This window comes from Bos grunniens, chromosome 23 (assembly GCF_055505025.1).
Source record: "Bos grunniens cultivar Pamir isolate PY7600 chromosome 23, Bosgru_T2T1.0, whole genome shotgun sequence".
NCBI lineage: Eukaryota > Metazoa > Chordata > Mammalia > Artiodactyla > Bovidae > Bos > Bos grunniens.
Genome location: NC_141187.1, coordinates 13,338,029 through 13,355,043, shown reverse-complemented (window position 1 = coordinate 13,355,043; position 17,015 = coordinate 13,338,029). Strand labels below are relative to the sequence as shown.

Sequence of the window (17,015 nt, the reverse complement as noted above, 5' to 3'; positions counted from 1 at the left end):
TATGAAAGTTGTAACAGTATTTCCTGTTTCACTCACTTGTTTACAAAAATCAGTGACAATAACTGCCCAAGAGAACACCCAAGGCAGAGGAGACAGGTCTCTCCCTCTGAGCACTGCTGGCAGCAGGGCCAGGGCCTGAGCCAGATTGCAGACCTGTCAGCCAGTCCTCCCCGCCCCTCCTCCCTGCCCGTCGGCCGGCCCTCCCCTCCTCCCCGCACCCCGCCCCGTTCCTGCTGTTGGGGGGACGGTGGGTGGAGGAGCTGGAGGACCAAGGGCCGAGCCAGCCTCCCACCTGCAGGCAGCACAGCCCCCACCCTTGACTGAGGCCGGGACCCCCAGCCTCTCTTCCCTCTGAACCTCAGGAACTGAGCAGGGGGTTGGAACTGTCTTTTTCTTCCATGGGATTTCCTAAAGCAGATAAAGCGATGCCAAAATTCACAAAGTCTGAGCTCCTGACATTTTTACTCAAACCCTGCCAGATAGAAATGTGGCTTATTGGCTTTATCTTGGAGTAAAAACCCCCACTTAGAGCTGGAGTCGGACTTCCCCAGCGGTCCAGGGGGTTAAGCCTCTGTGCGCCCAGCGCAGGCGGCGCAGGTTCGATCCCTGGTCGGGGAACCAGACGCCACATGCACAGCTAAGGCTGCGTGCCCCATGACGATCAAAGATCCCGCGCGCCACAACAGGAGGCCCGGCACAGCCAAGTAAATGCTAAAAAAGACAATAAAGCTGGCGAAACTGCGCAGGTCTGGATACTTACGGACTTTAATTAAACATCTGTTTTCTGACAAACTTCCCCACTTGGGGGCTCTCCCAAGACGGCCACGTTAGGGAGGCCTCAGACCAGGGTGGGCCTCGGCTCCAGTGCTTCCGTGTTTTCACCCCACTCACAAGAAATGTTGCACACTTTCTTGCTCATTTGGATTTCATATGTCAGAGGTTCCAGCAGACCCTACAAACACTGGCATGCCTGGGGGAGCGCGGCGCTGCGAGGGCGTCTCGGGCGCGGCCCTGGGTGGTGCTGCGTGAGCGTGCTGCACTGACACGCCCGTCCCTGCACGCTTCCCACCAGTGACGAGCCCCAGGCAGCTGTGTCCCGGCAGGAGGACAATCAGACACCTGTTATTCAGACAGCAAACCCGGCCCGCCCCAGACCTCCCAGAGCTCTCCGAGACACCTTGGTAACGGGCCCTCCAAATCTCAGCTCATCCGTAAGGACCATTTGCTCTCTGAATTGTCCATTTCAATGTAAACAACAATTATGCCTGACTCACATCTGAAATGACTGGGCAAGCTCGTTATAAAGAATCACACTTTTCCAACAACACAGAAGTTTCTTAAAATGCAGGACGGCTAACTGACCTCAGAGCTCATTTAAAAGCGCGCGCTGGGAACAGCAGGTAGCTATAGGAACGCTTGTTGGAAAACATTAGCCACTTACACTCTCACCAGCAGTGATCCCTGGATTACACCGCCTCCACTGACCCAGTGCCCAAGGCAGAATTTGTAGCACAAAAATGCATTACAGGAGTTTAATGCATTTTATCAGGCACGGTACAGGCAAAGCAGATGCAGGTGTTTCGGGAACGGAATGCACCTGTTTCACACTCTCCTCCATCACCGGTTTCACACAGTGGAGGGAAGAGCAATCACACTCCAAGAAACAGAGCTGGACCCCTGCTCCCTAAGTGGCTGACACAGAGCTCGGCGGGGCTGGGGAGAGAACGGGTGGATGCAGTCCAGGGGGCTGGAACCAAAGCCACTGTAAATCACCAAGTGGGCATCAGTCCGTCTGTTTTCCAAGGGCAAGGAGAACCTGCAGTTCACAAGAGCCCAATGTACTCACCAGGCTTCCCGGGTGGCGCTGCCAGTAAAGAACCTGCAGTTCACAAGAGCCCAATGTACTCACCAGGCTTCCCGGGTGGCACTGCCAGTAAAGAACCTGCACAAGAGCCCAATGTACTCACCAGGCTTCCCGGGTGGCGCTGCCAGTAAAGAACCTGCCTGCCAATGCAGGACACGTAAGAAATGTGGGTTCGACCCCTGGGTCGGGAAGATCCCCTGGAGGGCATGGCAACCCACTCCAGTACTCCTGCCTGGGGAATCCCATGGACAGAGGAGCCTGGCAGGCTACAAGTCTGCAGGGTCACAAAGAGTCGGACACGACTGAAGCGACTTGGCACACAAGCAGTGCACTCACCCGTTTAATGAAAACCAGTGAACACCACCGAGGCAGCGCTAAAACAGACACAAGTGTTTGTTTTCCTCCAAATCAATTAAAATATCAAGTTAAACACAAGCTAAATGCTACAACACAAAGCACTGTGACAGAAGGCCGAGGCACACGAGCCCGCGCAGAGCCGGGGCGCGGGCCCCGAGAGGCGTGTGCATCACAGCCCAGCGTGATGGAGCTCCCGGCACGGTGTGCACAGCTACAGACAACCCACCACCCTGGTCTCCTTTATCATCGTCTCTTCAAACCTTCAAGCCTCATTCCTGCAAAAGCTCTGACCCCTTTCCTCCATGGGGAATGCCCATCTACTTCTAGGAACATCTTCCATCACCCGACACCCAGGGAACAGGTCTTCCACCTCTCATTTCTGCCTGTTTTTCAACGGTGTGTGTGTGGGAGAGAAAGTGGGCCAGACCTGGGGCTGGGTGCCTGCCCCAGGAAGGAACCCTTGCCTTCAGCTTGGACCTGTGAGAGCCACCTCCCCCCACCCCGATTTCCCTCTGTGAGCTCTTTAACCCCCCGGAGCAGGAGGAGAAGGGGGCTGGCTGCAGGCTCACATCACAACCAGGCTGTGTTATCTAGAGAGGAGCATGTATTTAAAAACTAAGAAAATGGCTCAAGGCAGTTTATGCCATAGGAATAATGACTTGCTCTTTCAAATATCATTTTATTTCAGTAGCTGAAAACACGTAGCATTACCCTCTTAGAACCCAGAGCAGTTTTCAAAATCCAAAAACCCTAGAAGATGCCAGCACTCCTGGACAGCTCCCCCGCCCCCCTCCAGCCCCCACCCTGGGGGGCCTCGGGGGAGTCGTGAGGAACTGCTTTCCAGAGGAGACCTCATCCTTCTCTCCCAGGCTCCTGACTGGTTGGCCTTCTCCTTCAACAGTCTCCTGTCTGTAGAGTTGACCTTCTCAAACAGAGGGCTCCTAGAAAACCAACTCCAAACCTGCAGCAGAGACAACAGAAGGGTTGAACCTGTCCTACCCAAGAGTGGCCGAGGGCAAAGTGGGCAATCCAGCTGCCAGGCCTCCCTGAAGGCTACGCTGGCAAGAGCCAGTCCATCAAGTCACAGGGCATCTGAGTGTCAGGGCCGTCGGGACATGAGACTGCAGATGCTGCGTGCCTCTCCAGAACAGCGCTGGAGCGAGAGAGGAACGCCCGCCCCTTTTTCTCTGCCGGCCTTCCAGTCCACAGGCTGGGGTCAAGGGGGAGGACAAATACAACAGACCCTCCGGTTAGTGCCCCCTTGCTATGGCAGGTCCCTTATGGGGAAACTCAAGTTCTCTTTCTGAAGAATCCAGTAAGGAGCCCAAATGCTGGATTCCGTTCCAGCTGCACGGCCCCGACAGCCATGTGGCTGCTGCTGAGCCATCTAGCCTTTCAGACCACAGGCGTGGCTCCAATAAATGGGGTTGTTACAGACATTAAGGGCCAGAGCAGCTGAAGCCTGACTCGAGGAAGACCCGCTCACCCATCGGGCTTCAAGGCTGGGCCCCCCGCTCTGCCCCCACCTGCAAGGCTTGCTCATCCTGTCACCTCCTCTGCCGCTCAGTCTACACTCTGCTCCTGTCTCCTATGACAAAGGAGAGACAACAAGGAAATCTTCCTGTGAGTGTGCGATGCACACGTCTCCTCTGTCCCTCTGCACAAACCCCTCTGCATACCATAAATGCGCTGCCATAAGCTGACAAGCTCAATAAAGATTTCTGTTGAAGATATGCAAATTTTAGAAAAACCTGATTAAATATATGACGACTACACAGGGCAGCCTGGAAAGTAGTCAGTGGTTAGGGACCCCATGAAAGGGATGCGGAAACTCTCCAAGGACAGCAGGGAACAACTTCTTTGCTCCTGTGAAGGCTTCTCCCAGGAATGGCTGAGAAGTCTGCAAGCCTCTCTCTGAAGCAGAGGCAGACCATGTGTGTTTCCAAGTTTGGTCATGTACTGACTGCGTGCAGAAAAGCCCATGTCTACTTCCCGAGACTGCCAGGCTGGGAGCTGGTGAGAGAGGACGAGTGAGAAAGGAATGGGCTGGAGACGCTGCAGACACGACGCTTCACCTCTCCTGCGCCAGCGCCGCCACACCCGTCCTGTGTGCTTCCCGAAGGGAGTCTCGTGCTTGTTGTCGCCACACAACTCAAAAAGGTCATTCTGAGGGCCTCAAGGGTACAAGCATGCTTTTCTCTATTTTCACAAATTTGGGCTTTAAGGTCACAGGCCCCACAACATCTGCTGTGCGCATGTGTGTGGCAGGAGGGCGGGGTGGAGAGAAGAAGGCCAGAGAAGCGAGCTAAAGTTGGTTAAACACACCTCTCCTGGAGGGAAAGAGGCTTACTCTGCGGCAGAGAAATGTTTTAGCTGAAGAGATGAGCTCAAATTTGAAGTCCAACTATAAACTATACATACTTAGAAACTCCCACCGAATGGACAGCCCACTCCAGGATTTGGGAGACTTCCTGTCTAGATGTGAGGGAGGAGCTGACCTCATACCCAGCTCCTTCACCGAATAGTTCCAGTCTGGGTATTAAAGAACCCCATGAACAGAACCTGAACATTTCTCAATCCCAAGGGCCCTAGTTGGTTCTGACAGATCTGAACAGCCGACTCCCCATGGGCTCTGTGGTGCCCAGTTTTCCGTGTTGCCCTTCTCCTCTGGTAGCACCTCATCTTCTGTCCTTTAAATATTAGAAGTATTCAGTGCTGGATCCCTTGTTCTCTCCCAAGGTTTAAATTCTAACTGCACATGCTGCCCCCTCTGAACTGTCTCTCTGCCCAGACCACTCTTCGGAGCTCCATGCCGCCATATCCAATTAACTCCTTGCTATCTTGGCTACCTCAATTGTAAGATGTCCAAAATGGAACACACACCTCCTCCTTCAGTGTCCCCCAACCTAGGAGAACAGGGCCACCACGCAGACAATGGCTGTGACATGACCCTGGAGCCATCACGGCATCCTCCCCAACGTTCACATTCAGTTAGCAAGCGCTGTGGATCCTGCTTCTAAAAACCAAATCCACTCTCTTCTTCCCATCCACACAGCAGCCACCTGGTCAGAACCACCAGTACCTCACGCCCAGGCCGCTGCCCAGCCTCCTGCAGCAGGCAGAGTGAGCCCACACACCCCGACCTGTGCAGCACACTCTCATTTAGCCTTGGTCATTAGCCGCCTTAGCACTTCTGCTCCTGGCAGCCTCCCGCTCTTCGCACCACCCACCCCTGTACTCCATGTTCAAGACAAAGGGACCTCACTGCGTTCTTGATCCTGAAGGTCTTGGCTTCAACGGCTCTTCCTCAGGAAGATCTTCCTGGAGCCTCAGATTAGGCTAGGGACCTATTATATGCTTTCATCTCCTGGACTTTTCCTTCAATCACTAGTCACAGTTATAATTTTCGGGTCATTTGTGTAGGTTTTTTTTTTTTCCATTTAACTTGTTTTCCTGACGAGATTTCATGAAAGCAAAAAGGCTGCCTCTATAACTGACCACATGACATGCCTCCAATGGTTAGAACGGTGTGCGGCTCACTCAAAGGTTAGTTACAGACCATGGTTTCCACTGCTTTCAAAAGATTCATGCACCCCAATGGTCACAGCAGTACTATTTATAATAACCAAGACACTGAAACAACCTCCTGTGGCAGGAGTGAGCGCAGCACGCAGACGGAACAGCAAGCAGGCCCAGGCCCGGGGCGCGGGGAGCCAGGCCTCCGCCTCCGGCCACGGGGCCGCCGACCGCCCACGGCACGGCCCGCCACCTGTCTCCAAGCCCTCCAAGCCTTCTCCCTCACTCTCAGACGGATTTTTTTTTTTTTTTAAGGCTAATTGAATTGACATGTACTTTCTTCACACTAGTTAATTAATTCCTCTTCTAATAGGTCATATGTGAATATAACAGAAATTCAGTTTGTATAAAATGATATTCAGCAAAAAGTCAGTCTCCCATCCCATTCTCTCAGTTACCAACCCAGAGGCAAAGCAACCACCAGCTCTGACACACCTTGGAGAGTCTGAGCATACACGTATGTTTGTGTTCAGGTCCCAGAGGGCTGTTTTAAACTCATAAATCCCATCATGAAATTCACTGCGTAAACCCCTCAGTGCCTACCCACTACTTTTAGAATAAAATTCTGACACCTGCGAAGGCCTCCCGGCCCATCCAGCCCCCAACCCCTTCACACGTGCGCTCGGATTCTCAGATTCGGACGCCAAGCAGCTCCAGCCTCCAGGGCGGTTGGCTGCTCTTCCCCAGTGCTCTGGACGGCCGGCTCTCCCAGCTTCTGTGTCTCAGCCCCGCAGGCTCCACATCCGGTCCGTCTCGGCACGCACTCCTCTCAGAAGCTTCTCGTTCACCTGCTCCCTCACAGACTGCATCTTTCCCCCAGAGAAGAAAGCACCACGAGGGCAGGGCCAGTGACAGTTCTGTTCTCTGTTCCTCGGGAGCTCAATAAAGATTCGCAGAATGAATAAATAATCTGAGTCAACATTTTACACAAAGAAAAGGACCTTCAGCAGTAAAAAGAACATTTAACCCTGGTGCCTGTGCCCCGCGGCCCCTCTCCCAGAGAAGACCCTGAGCGCCGCGCGGCCTACCCCCGGCCCCTGGGGACCAGGAGGAGGCCCACGGGAGGCCGCGTGGCTGGCCCTTGGTGCCCTGGGGACCAGCTGGAGCAGGCACACTCTCAAGACGATCACTGCCTGGTCTCAGCTTCCGATGGATTCCTTGTTTTTCCCTCCAGTACCAAGTTTGCTTTCCTAATTATGCTTCTCTGTTGCCATTATTAATATGAGCCTATATTCACTGAGCTCACTCTGAGAGGCAACCCAGAAACGTCCAAGATGGCATTAGATGCTCTCCTGGAACTAACTCATGATCACAAACGAGCTGAGCACAGACAACGGAGAACCGGATATAACCATGTAGGTTTCCCCTGACATTTCTCATTTTACCCTAGTATTTTGGCCAATTACTCCAGATTCTGAGGAAAATTAATCCTGGGGTAGCATCCAGTTCAAGGGAAAAGCAATGTAATTGATGCAGGAGAATTAACACAAAGCTGGGCCTTATCTGTACGTCTGGAACTTTCCCCCTCTGAACCTGTAACACTGTAATACATGGCTCTAGAGAACACAAGTCATCAAACGTACTAATCACAAGAATGCACAAACTCCATCGTGTGCTGACTCGCACTCCCATCTTCCACTGCAGAGCAGAGGCTGGCCGCTGCAGGGTGGGGGTCCTCACGGGCCAGGGAGGAAGAGTCCCGCTCCCCTCCTTGAGGGACAAGCGGGCCGCCACTGGACGAAGCCTCCCAGACCCATAGGACAGCAGCCGCAGCCTCTGCCCGCCACCTCCCGCCCTTTGGCCTAACAACCCATTTCCGGCGTCACAAGGAGCATCTTCACGGATACTTTGCAGAAACTCTGGCCAGAAAAGAGCATGTGACACATGCACGAAAACGCCACCCCCCCCGCCCCACCTCGCTCCTGGCAGCCCCAGAGAACTTGCTGGAATAAGGGGAGCGGGCCTGGCCATCTGCAATGGGAGGCAGCCCCAGGGGGAGGTGTCCACAGGCCAGGCACCCGTGCCCAGGCGTGCAGCAGGCACTGCACGCACGCGTTACCTGCACAGCAGTGGATGAGGCACCCAAAGCAAAGAGGGGCGTTTCTTGTCATCCAGCCATGTCCCAGGCACTGTTGTGGGGCAGAGAGTACACTGAACGGTTGGAGTAGCCCTAGCACAACTCCACAGGCGACAAGAGAGGAAGACCGCAGCCTCCAAGCCCCTGGAGGGAAGCGGAGGGCCTCCCCAGTGCACACCACCCCGGGAGCCCGTGCTGGGGCCCCCGCCCCTTCCATGCTGTTCTCTCCCCGCTTCTTTGTGCCTCGGTAACCACGGTTGCCTTAACTCCGGACCCATAGCACAGGGTGTTCTCTGGATGGCAGCTCGAGGGCAGGTCAAGTCTGGAGGACTGAGCCTCCACACCAGGAGGGCTCTGCATTGCTGCCCCCATCCCTCTCAGAGCGCAGAAGAGGCCTTCATTCCCTACTGGGTTCCGCCTCGCTCCCAGCAGGATGGGAATGACGTCTGGCCAACAAGGAGACATGGAGAGGTGGGAACTTCTAGAGAAGCCAGCTGATGCAGCTACTTAGGGCACTTCGATAATTTACAGGACAGACTCCTCTCCCCTTTCAGTCTGGGGCCTCTGAACTCTGCTCCCGGATCTCACGGTCAGTCCTGACCACCCACATGTGCAGTGTGACAGCGTGTCTCCCGCCAGCTCCCAGCACTTCCTCCTCGCCTCACCGGCACTTGAGTCTCTGGGTCTCAGGCCCTTTGTGGCTCTGTCCCCAGGACCCAGCTCCCTGGTGGCGTGACTTGGAGTCTCAAAGGCGGAAGCGTTTGGGTGACACCAGGCAATGAATGAGAGCCAGCGACCCACCATCACAGCACCTGGGGCTCCGGTTAGGGCAGCCTTCTCACATCAGTCTTCCAAAAACGCCTCACTCCCCGAATGCAAGTTCTCGTTTAGTGACGCTGCAGAGCCCGTGTTGCTGTCTGGTCACGGTCTTATCGGGCTCACTGCCGGCAATAGGCAGCCAAACTTGAAGCAAGCGGCAAGGCTCTGCCTGGAGCCTGCCTCTCCAGGGCCCGAGAGTCGAGGTGTAAGGACTCTCACGTGATCATATCAGAACCTTGGTCTGCTTAGGTAAAAGCACTTTCCAGAAGCAGAAACCAACTTCATTGATATTGATCTCTTCAGAGGAAAGGTGCTATAGAAATCTCATCTAATAAATAAAGGATTCAAACTCCAGTGTTGGGCTGTCAGTCCAGGAAGGGAAAGGAGCTATCAGGCTCAAGGAGTCAAGAGTATTTATTGGTCATCTGTGCACTGTTTACAGAGCTCTATTCTAGGGGCTGGGTGGAAGAGAAGAAGAAGAAAAAAGTCACTAGTTCCTGCCTTTAAAGACAGCTAAAGATGCACAGAGAGGAAAATGCTGAAGGACACAAGAAGCAAAGCAAGAAATCAACTGCAAATAAAATCAATATGCTCCAGCTCCGTGTAATAAATCGGGGGCACTGAGGAGAGGTCACTGGCTAAGGTGTCCTGGAGGAGGTATTTTCAAGGAAAACAAGGACATGAATTAGCACTCAGGAGAAAATGGAATGAACACGTCAGTAAGAATTAAGTGCCGCTGTGTCTCACATTACCCAGGCGCAGCGGGGGACACAGAGGTGGCAACGCCATGGCCTGTCCTCCAGAAGCGTCATATCCCAGTGAGTGATAAGGGGCACATGGGACAAGGGAACCCATTCAGAAGGCGACATAAACTGTCACCGGTCACTGGACTGCATCACTGAGGTGGGGAAGAGCTCAAGGAGCAGCCAAGACCCACACGGCTGCAAAGAGGGACAAGGCACCCTGCAGTCACACACTCGCTGTCTAGGGCACCCATGGCCCAGGGTGGGAACACGAGAAAGTGGTGGGAGCTCAACAGACCTGGGTTCTGTGCCAGCTGCTTCCTTAATATTTCTGAGTTGCTTGACTTCAAAGCTTGAGTTTTCCACCTCTGTAAAATGGACCATCTGTCCACCCATGCTAAGGGTCACACAATATAACATGGTTTCAGGCATCTAGTGCAAAGTAGGTGCTAAATAAAGCTGCTCTTCCTGCACCCAGAGGGTCACAGCTGCAGTGGTACAGGGCTCACCCATCCACTCACCGAGGCAGCACCACACACCAGGTGCTATGGCAGGGCCAAGAGCAGCCGAAGAACACAGCATCAGCCTGTCCTCCAGGGCTCACGGTGTGGAGAAGGGCAGACAGACGGCCCGAGTGTGCTCTGAGAACTCCAGCAACGGGGCTAACCGGGGGCCCCACAGACGGCTTCTGAGCGGCCCCACGAGGAGATCAGCAGGGGAAAGGTTTCATCACAGAGACATCCAGATTTTGTGAGGGCCCCTGATGGAGCAAACCGTGGAGACGAGCCCTGAGCCCAGCCTGGCCGTCCTGCCCCGCCTCGCCTCTGCACCCCCACACTGTTCTCCAGGCCCCATACATGGACTTGGGCCTGGAGGATCGGGGGTGCTGGGAAGCCAAAGCTACCGTGAGGAGATGGCTTGCAGGAGAGGAAGGTGATTTGTGACAGGTCTGTCCAGAGGGCAGAGAGCCGAGAAAGAAGGGCATGTTATACAGAGAGGGCAGTGTTTGTTAGTGCAGTGGAGGAAGCACCTAGTCAGTCTAAGCTGCCTGGCAATAAGACAGGCCTCACCCCTCCAGGCTGGACCTACACAGGGGCTGGACTACCTGCCAGGGCCCTGCTGATGCCGTTTCTGCAGTGTTGGGTCAGGAAGCTGGACAGGCACCAGATGAGTAACTTCTAGGTCATTTCAGTGCCTGGACTCTGAGTAAAGAGAGTGATGGGGTTGATAGGCAGCAATGGGAGACTGGTGTGGTTACACACAGTAGGTCTGTGACCTGCCAGTCTCTGTGACCTCCAAAGAGCCCATCTTGTCCATCTGGAAATGAATCACAGGTTTTACTTAGGCAAATACACCCATCTGCAAAGTAGAGTATTTAACTAAGCCAAAAGCGTATCACATAATTTTAATTAGACCAAGCAAGCAATGCTCCTCTGACAGCATGTATGTCTTGACTGATTCTCCCCCTCTACCAATAAAAATTCAAGGCAGATAAAGGTATGTAAAAATAAATAATGCTAAGGTTTTCTATCTAAACCTTATTCTTTAAGCTAGTTATTCCCTTGGGGAAAGCTCGGGTTTTACATGTACGCTGGCATCAAGAGTCTCCATGGAGACCAGCCCCGACGTTCTCCTATGCACCTGCTCAGGCCTGCCTTCACACACAACCACAAAAGGACTTTTCCCCTAAAGAGAGCCCGGAGGTTCGCCAGAGCGCCACGCTTCTCTGACTTCTGACTTGTTCTTGCATGTTATCAGCCAATACTGGTGGGGTGCCCACCCAGGCCACATTAGCCAGGGCTGTGATAGCCAGAGCAGCACGTGGCGCTGGCCTCTGGGGAGCTTAGGGTCTACAGGAGAGTGGAGAGCAGCGGAGGAGGGCGTGTGGCACACACGAAGACGACGCAAACCTCCAAGTGCGAGAGAAGGGAGTTGCCTAGATCTGATATAAAACCTCTGATGTGGATGACCTCACTGGAAATTTCTAGTAACTCTCTTTTGTCTTAAATTATCTTTGCATTCCTATAAAAACGAGCTATGAAGCATGTAGGTAGTGTGTGAAACCCTGGGGTCTGTTAGAACTGCCTGGGCAGCTGCACTTGTGCTTTCTGAAGAAGTGCCCTCAGCTACTCAGGCACTCCGCAGTGCTGGTCTCAGGCCCGCGCTTCTTAGGAAGTTCTACTCCGGAGGGAGTCAGAGAGATGAGGAGGAAGACGGAGGGTGTTTAGTAGCAGCAGCAGATTATCTATGTGCAATGTACCGAACACAATCTGTTATAACTACACACATAAAAGACATTAAAAAGGACATTTCTTCACCAATATTTTGTGAGCAATTTGTTATTATTTTGAAAGAAATAGTATTTCAATCCTATTATTTTGACTAAATACTATTTTTTACCACAACTACTCTAATTTGGTGACATTTTGCTGCAAATGATCCATATAAGAGTCCCAAGTCCTGAACCAGGTTCGGGAGTCTGAACGAAGAAGTTAAGAGAATAATGTGTATTAATTTGGGGGAAAGAAAGGCCAAGAAATCTTCTGGGTACTTCAGAGGAGATAAGAACAGAAGTCCAGCGGGGGACAGGCAAGGATACGAAATGAGAAGCTGCACTCAGTGGGGGCTGAAAGCCGTGCTGGGGGCAGGGAGTGGTGAGCAGCCTTTCGGTCAGAAACTCCTCAGCACTCCTTGAGTCTCAGATTAAAGCCCGCGTAAGCACACAGGTATGATATGAGGCTGTGGCCATCTCTCTGGCCTTAGTTTCCTCCTTTACCCAAGGGGGGGGAGGTTGGACTGATGAATGATTGCTAAGGCCCCCTCTAATCCTGGTGCTATGTGATCCTATTACCTATTACCCACAATCTGTGTGTGTGATTCTGTATTGTGGTAAAAGCATTTAATTCAAACAAAGCATTTCAAAGCACTGCTCAGTGTGCCTTGCTTTCATTACCTCAAGTGAGAATAACCCAGAACAGTATCTTGGGTGTCTGCTATGATTTTGGCCTTCAGAAAAGAGGAGTGACCTCAGGTCACAAGTTTCCCCACTACAGCTAGACAGACACGTTATGACCATGAACAAAGAGCATGTGTTTCAACCGTTAAGCACAGGACAGAAAAACTCTTTAAAACACACCTTTGTTAGGCCACATGGTAGCTCACCAGGACTAGAGCAACCATCTGGGGAAAATGTATTTGAACATTTCCTGTGGTTTCCTAAAACGTATTCCACAGGTAACAACTTAAACTCTGTCAGGCCACCTATGAAAAATCTACAGCCGAATCACACATGAACGGTAAAAACAAAACAAAACTGAATGTTTTCTACATGAGATCAAAGAAATGGCAAGGAGGTTCATTCTAGCCAGTACAGTAACACAAGAAAAGAAGTTACAGGCATACAGATTGGAAAGGGCTTCCCTGGTGGCTCAGATGGTAAAGAATCTGCCTCTTATACAGGAGACCCAGATTCAATCCCTGGGTTGGGGAAGATCCCCTGGAGGAAAAAATGGCAACCCACTCCAATATTCTTGCCTGGAGAATTCCATGGACATAGAAGCCTGGCGGGCTACAGTTCATGGGGTCACAAAGAACTGGAAACGACTGAGGGACTAACACTTCACTCTGGGTTTCCTGGTAGATCAGATGGTACAGAATCCGCCTGCAACTCAGGAGACCCTGGTTCGATTCCTGGGTTGGGAAGATCTGCTGGAGAAGGGGTAGGCTATCCACTACAGTATTCTTGGGCTTCCCTAGTGGCCTCAGCTGGTAAAGAATCCACCTGCAATGTGGGAGACCTGGGTTCGATCCCTGGACTGGGAAGATCCCCTGAAGAGGGGAACAGCTACCCACTCCAGTTTCTGGCCTGGTGAATTCTATGGACCGTATATAGTCCATGGGGTCGCTAAGAGTTGGACACAACTGAGCCACTTTCACTTTTAGAACTAATAAGTGAACTCAGTAAGGCTGCAAGATAAAAGATGATATACACAAGCTGGTTGCATTTCTGAGTGGCAGCAAAGAACAATCTAAAAATAAAAATATCTATTTATAACAGCATCAACAAACTAAAATACTTCATGGGTTAGACCACTGTTAAAATGGTAATTCTGTAAACCTTTCCAAATGGGCAAGATATCTGAAGTATAAACAGAGTCTTCAGAAAACAAGATATATGAGTAGCCAAAAGGCAGCTGAAAAGGATGCTTAACATCATGTCACTAGAGAAATGAAAATTAACATACAAGAGAGGGATAATACCACACAACCATTAGAGTAGCTAGAGTTAAAAAGAATGACAAGATTAAATGCTGGCAAATTATGGAGAACTGGAACCTTTAATACACTGTTGATGGGATTTTCTTTTAAAATGTTAATGACCTTTCAACCTGGCAATTCCACCTTCACGTATTTGCCCAAGAAACTAAAACATATGCCCACACAAAGCCTTCTGAGTGAATACTGACAGCAGCTCTAATAATATCCCCAAACTGGCAACAACCCATATGTATGTCAAATGGCAAATGGATAAACAAATACGGTACTACTGATACAATGAAATAATACTCAACATCAAAGAGGAATGACCTACTGATGTGTGACAACACCGATGAATCTCAGAAACAGCACACTACGTGGACACACAAGACTGCACATACGCAGCAAGAATCCACAGATGCTGAAATTCCAAAAAGGCAAAATTATACCAACAGAGGCAGATCAGTGGTTAACGCAACTGGGGTGGTATAGGGGCTGACTGAAAATGGGGCACATGGGAACTCCGGAGGGTAACGGAAGTATTCTAAATTCTGAACTTGGTGAGGGCTGTACAACTTAGTTACTAAAACTCACTGAACTTTAAAACAGGCGAATGTTATGATTTATAAATTATATGTCAAAAAATCTATAAAACACACACACCTTACTAACTGGCAAAGAACTAACTGAAATGATTTACTCGTAGAATTTTAAAAATTTACTTTAGTTTTGCAATAAAGCCATTTTTTCCCTCTCCATAAAGAAATATTATCAACAGGGTAATTTTATCAAATAGTTTTATAAAATTATTATTGTGTTGCTATTGCTACGACTGAACTATATAGAGATAGTTGCAAATTTGCTAACCAGATGGAAAATATTCACTTCAGGGGACAACAGTCCACTGGTACACCTGTCAGTAAGGCACGAGTGGGGAACCGACACAGGCTTCAGTAAATGTGAGCTGCGCATTCTGCATTTTAGAACCTGGTCTCTGATGCTCCTTTGTTGGGGAGGGGCTCTTCGTGTCTCCACTCTCTCTCGTCTTGTTAAAGGACATATGGTGCGCTGGGTCTCTGGGACGCAGCAAACTAACGGGCTAAATATATGGAGCTGGTGTTCAGTCAAGGTTTGATTTGTTTTGCTCTAACACCTCAACTTGCAATTTACAAGAGCAGCAGAGGGACTAATCTGTTTGGTTTTAGACCAGAACTCTTATACATTAAAGATTAAATGGGGAATATGGACAAGCACACTCCTGCTTAAGTAAAAGGATAGTGAGAGTAAAAGGAAGAGAGTAGCAAAGGGAGAAACTTTTATTAGAATCTGCCTCAAAGTGTCAGCTCCTTTTTGCTCTCGTGCCTACCGTAGGCTGCATCAACAGTTTTCTATCGTCATTACCGCTGCTTCTGCTTTGGGGAGGGTGGGCAGCACCTCCTTCCCTTGAACCATAAGGTAAACACACACCCAGCTGCTGCCCCAGAACCGCTGGGACAACTTCAGCCTTTCACCGCCAGACTGGGGATAAAAAACAGGAGCCCCTACAGGGCTGGGATCTTGGTCACCGCACTCTCTACGTGCCACACAGAGTGTGTACTCGACACTGGACGGCAGTAACAAAAACACCTAACCAGCCAAACCAACACCTATCCAGTTTCCCCGGATAGGCTTTCTGACAGACCCCATCTAGAACTCTGTCCATAGAATAAGGCCTTTTATAAGAACACACTGCCTTAGATTCTTTTGAGACACAGGACAGGATGCCAAACGTCCTGACAATTTTAAATCACACTTGAAAGAGAGTTAAAATAAAGGCCTAAGTGTGGGCTTATTTGTGGTGGTTTGTGATGCTGGTGACGCAGGTCACCTACAGGCTCCATAATCAATCACTGCAGCTTCTCGCCCCAGCCCAGACGCGAGGATGCCACCATCTGTTCAGCGTGCAGGCCGTCCCCGCCAGGATGGGGACAGCTGTGCTGCGAGCACATTCCTTTCCACTGTGTGCACCAGTTCACATCTTCCCTACATCAGTCCTCTAAAAGAACTCAATAGCCCCCTGGGCTTTTCTGTGTGCTTAACTGGAAAAAAAAAAAAAAAAATTAGATAGTATTGCCCACATTCAAAACCGCTGATTTTCACTGCAAACCAATGTCCACACTCTCCAGACTGGAATCTGGAATCTCTTCCCTCTCTTTTGAGCAGTTTCTCCTCACTCAACCCCAAAGCTCCAGCAGGCCGCACAGAGGTCACCTGCAGACCACCGCCCAGCTTGGCCCACGCAGTCCCTCCTTCTGCGCTTCTGAGTCCCACCCTTCCTCTTATGCCCCGACTGTGGAATCCTGTCCAGAGTCTGCCAGTTGGAATTAACCTCTCCCTCCCCAGATCCCTGTAACATACGGCGTGCACCATGATTAAAGCTCGTGGCAGGCTGGCCTGGATGCCGGTTATTTCGTGCATGTGACTGCCTTCCACTTGGGACCAGCAAATTTCCCACTTTGAGTGTATATTTAAATCACCTTGAGGATCCTTGGAAAACTAGCTGATGCCGGGACGAGGCAAAGGTTAAGTACAAGATCACCCAGAACACACCAAGTTGTGCCAGCGAGCAGGAAACACTTTTCAAAGAAATGGAGGCGTGTCACAAAACATGGAATTCAGCTCAAAGGAATTTCACTGGCCAAACCTGAGACAATTTGAACAACAAAATAATTAAGTACAGCAGTGAATTATAAACCACTGAAAAAATATAAAACCCCATGAATTCATATCAACAAGAGATAAGTACGGGAGAAGGATGCAAATGCTGAATGCAGAGGACTGGAGTCAGAAGAGCATCCTTGCACAACCATCACAGTAGAGATGGGTTCAGGCAAGAAGCATCAGTGATGCTAAATCTAGGAGACAGTTTTGAGGAGGATTAGGACATTTATATAGTCAAAGGATTTCCCACAGATGCTTAACTAGTTAGAATGGCAAAAACACACTATTTTTAGAGACATCAGACAACACCCAGACAAGGTGAATGAATCAACATTAATGTATCAATAATGAGAGGCAGATAAATGTCCGTGCCTCCCAATGTAGGGGCTTTGCTGGTGTCTCAGGTGGTAAAGAATCTGCCTGCAATGCAGGAGACCCGGGTTCAGTCCCTGGGCCAGGATGATCCCCTGGAGGAGGACATAGCTACCCACTCCAGTATTCCTGCCTGGAGAATTCCATGGACAGAGGAGCCTGGCGGGCTACAGTCCATGGGTTGCAAAGAGTCAGACACGACTGAGTGACTATTACATCTCTCAGTGTAGAACCCTGAGGGGAATATATC

The 17,015-nt window shown here is 50.7% G+C and overlaps 1 protein-coding gene across 4 annotated transcripts in view; it reads right to left on the bottom strand.

The window, feature by feature from the left end:
- Positions 1–17,015, bottom strand: part of ZFAND3 (zinc finger AN1-type containing 3) — a 324,986-nt gene that overhangs the window by 6,074 nt on the left and 301,897 nt on the right. The window contains exon 6 of one of the 4 annotated variants that reach the window (XM_086371554.1): positions 2,887–3,182. The exons of the other annotated variants lie outside the window; for them this stretch is intronic. Coding sequence (XP_086227680.1) covers positions 3,163–3,182 — 20 coding nt within the window. The 3' untranslated portion in view covers positions 2,887–3,162. Of the gene's footprint in view, positions 1–2,886; positions 3,183–17,015 lie in introns of those variants that run through there. 4 annotated transcript variants of the gene reach the window in all.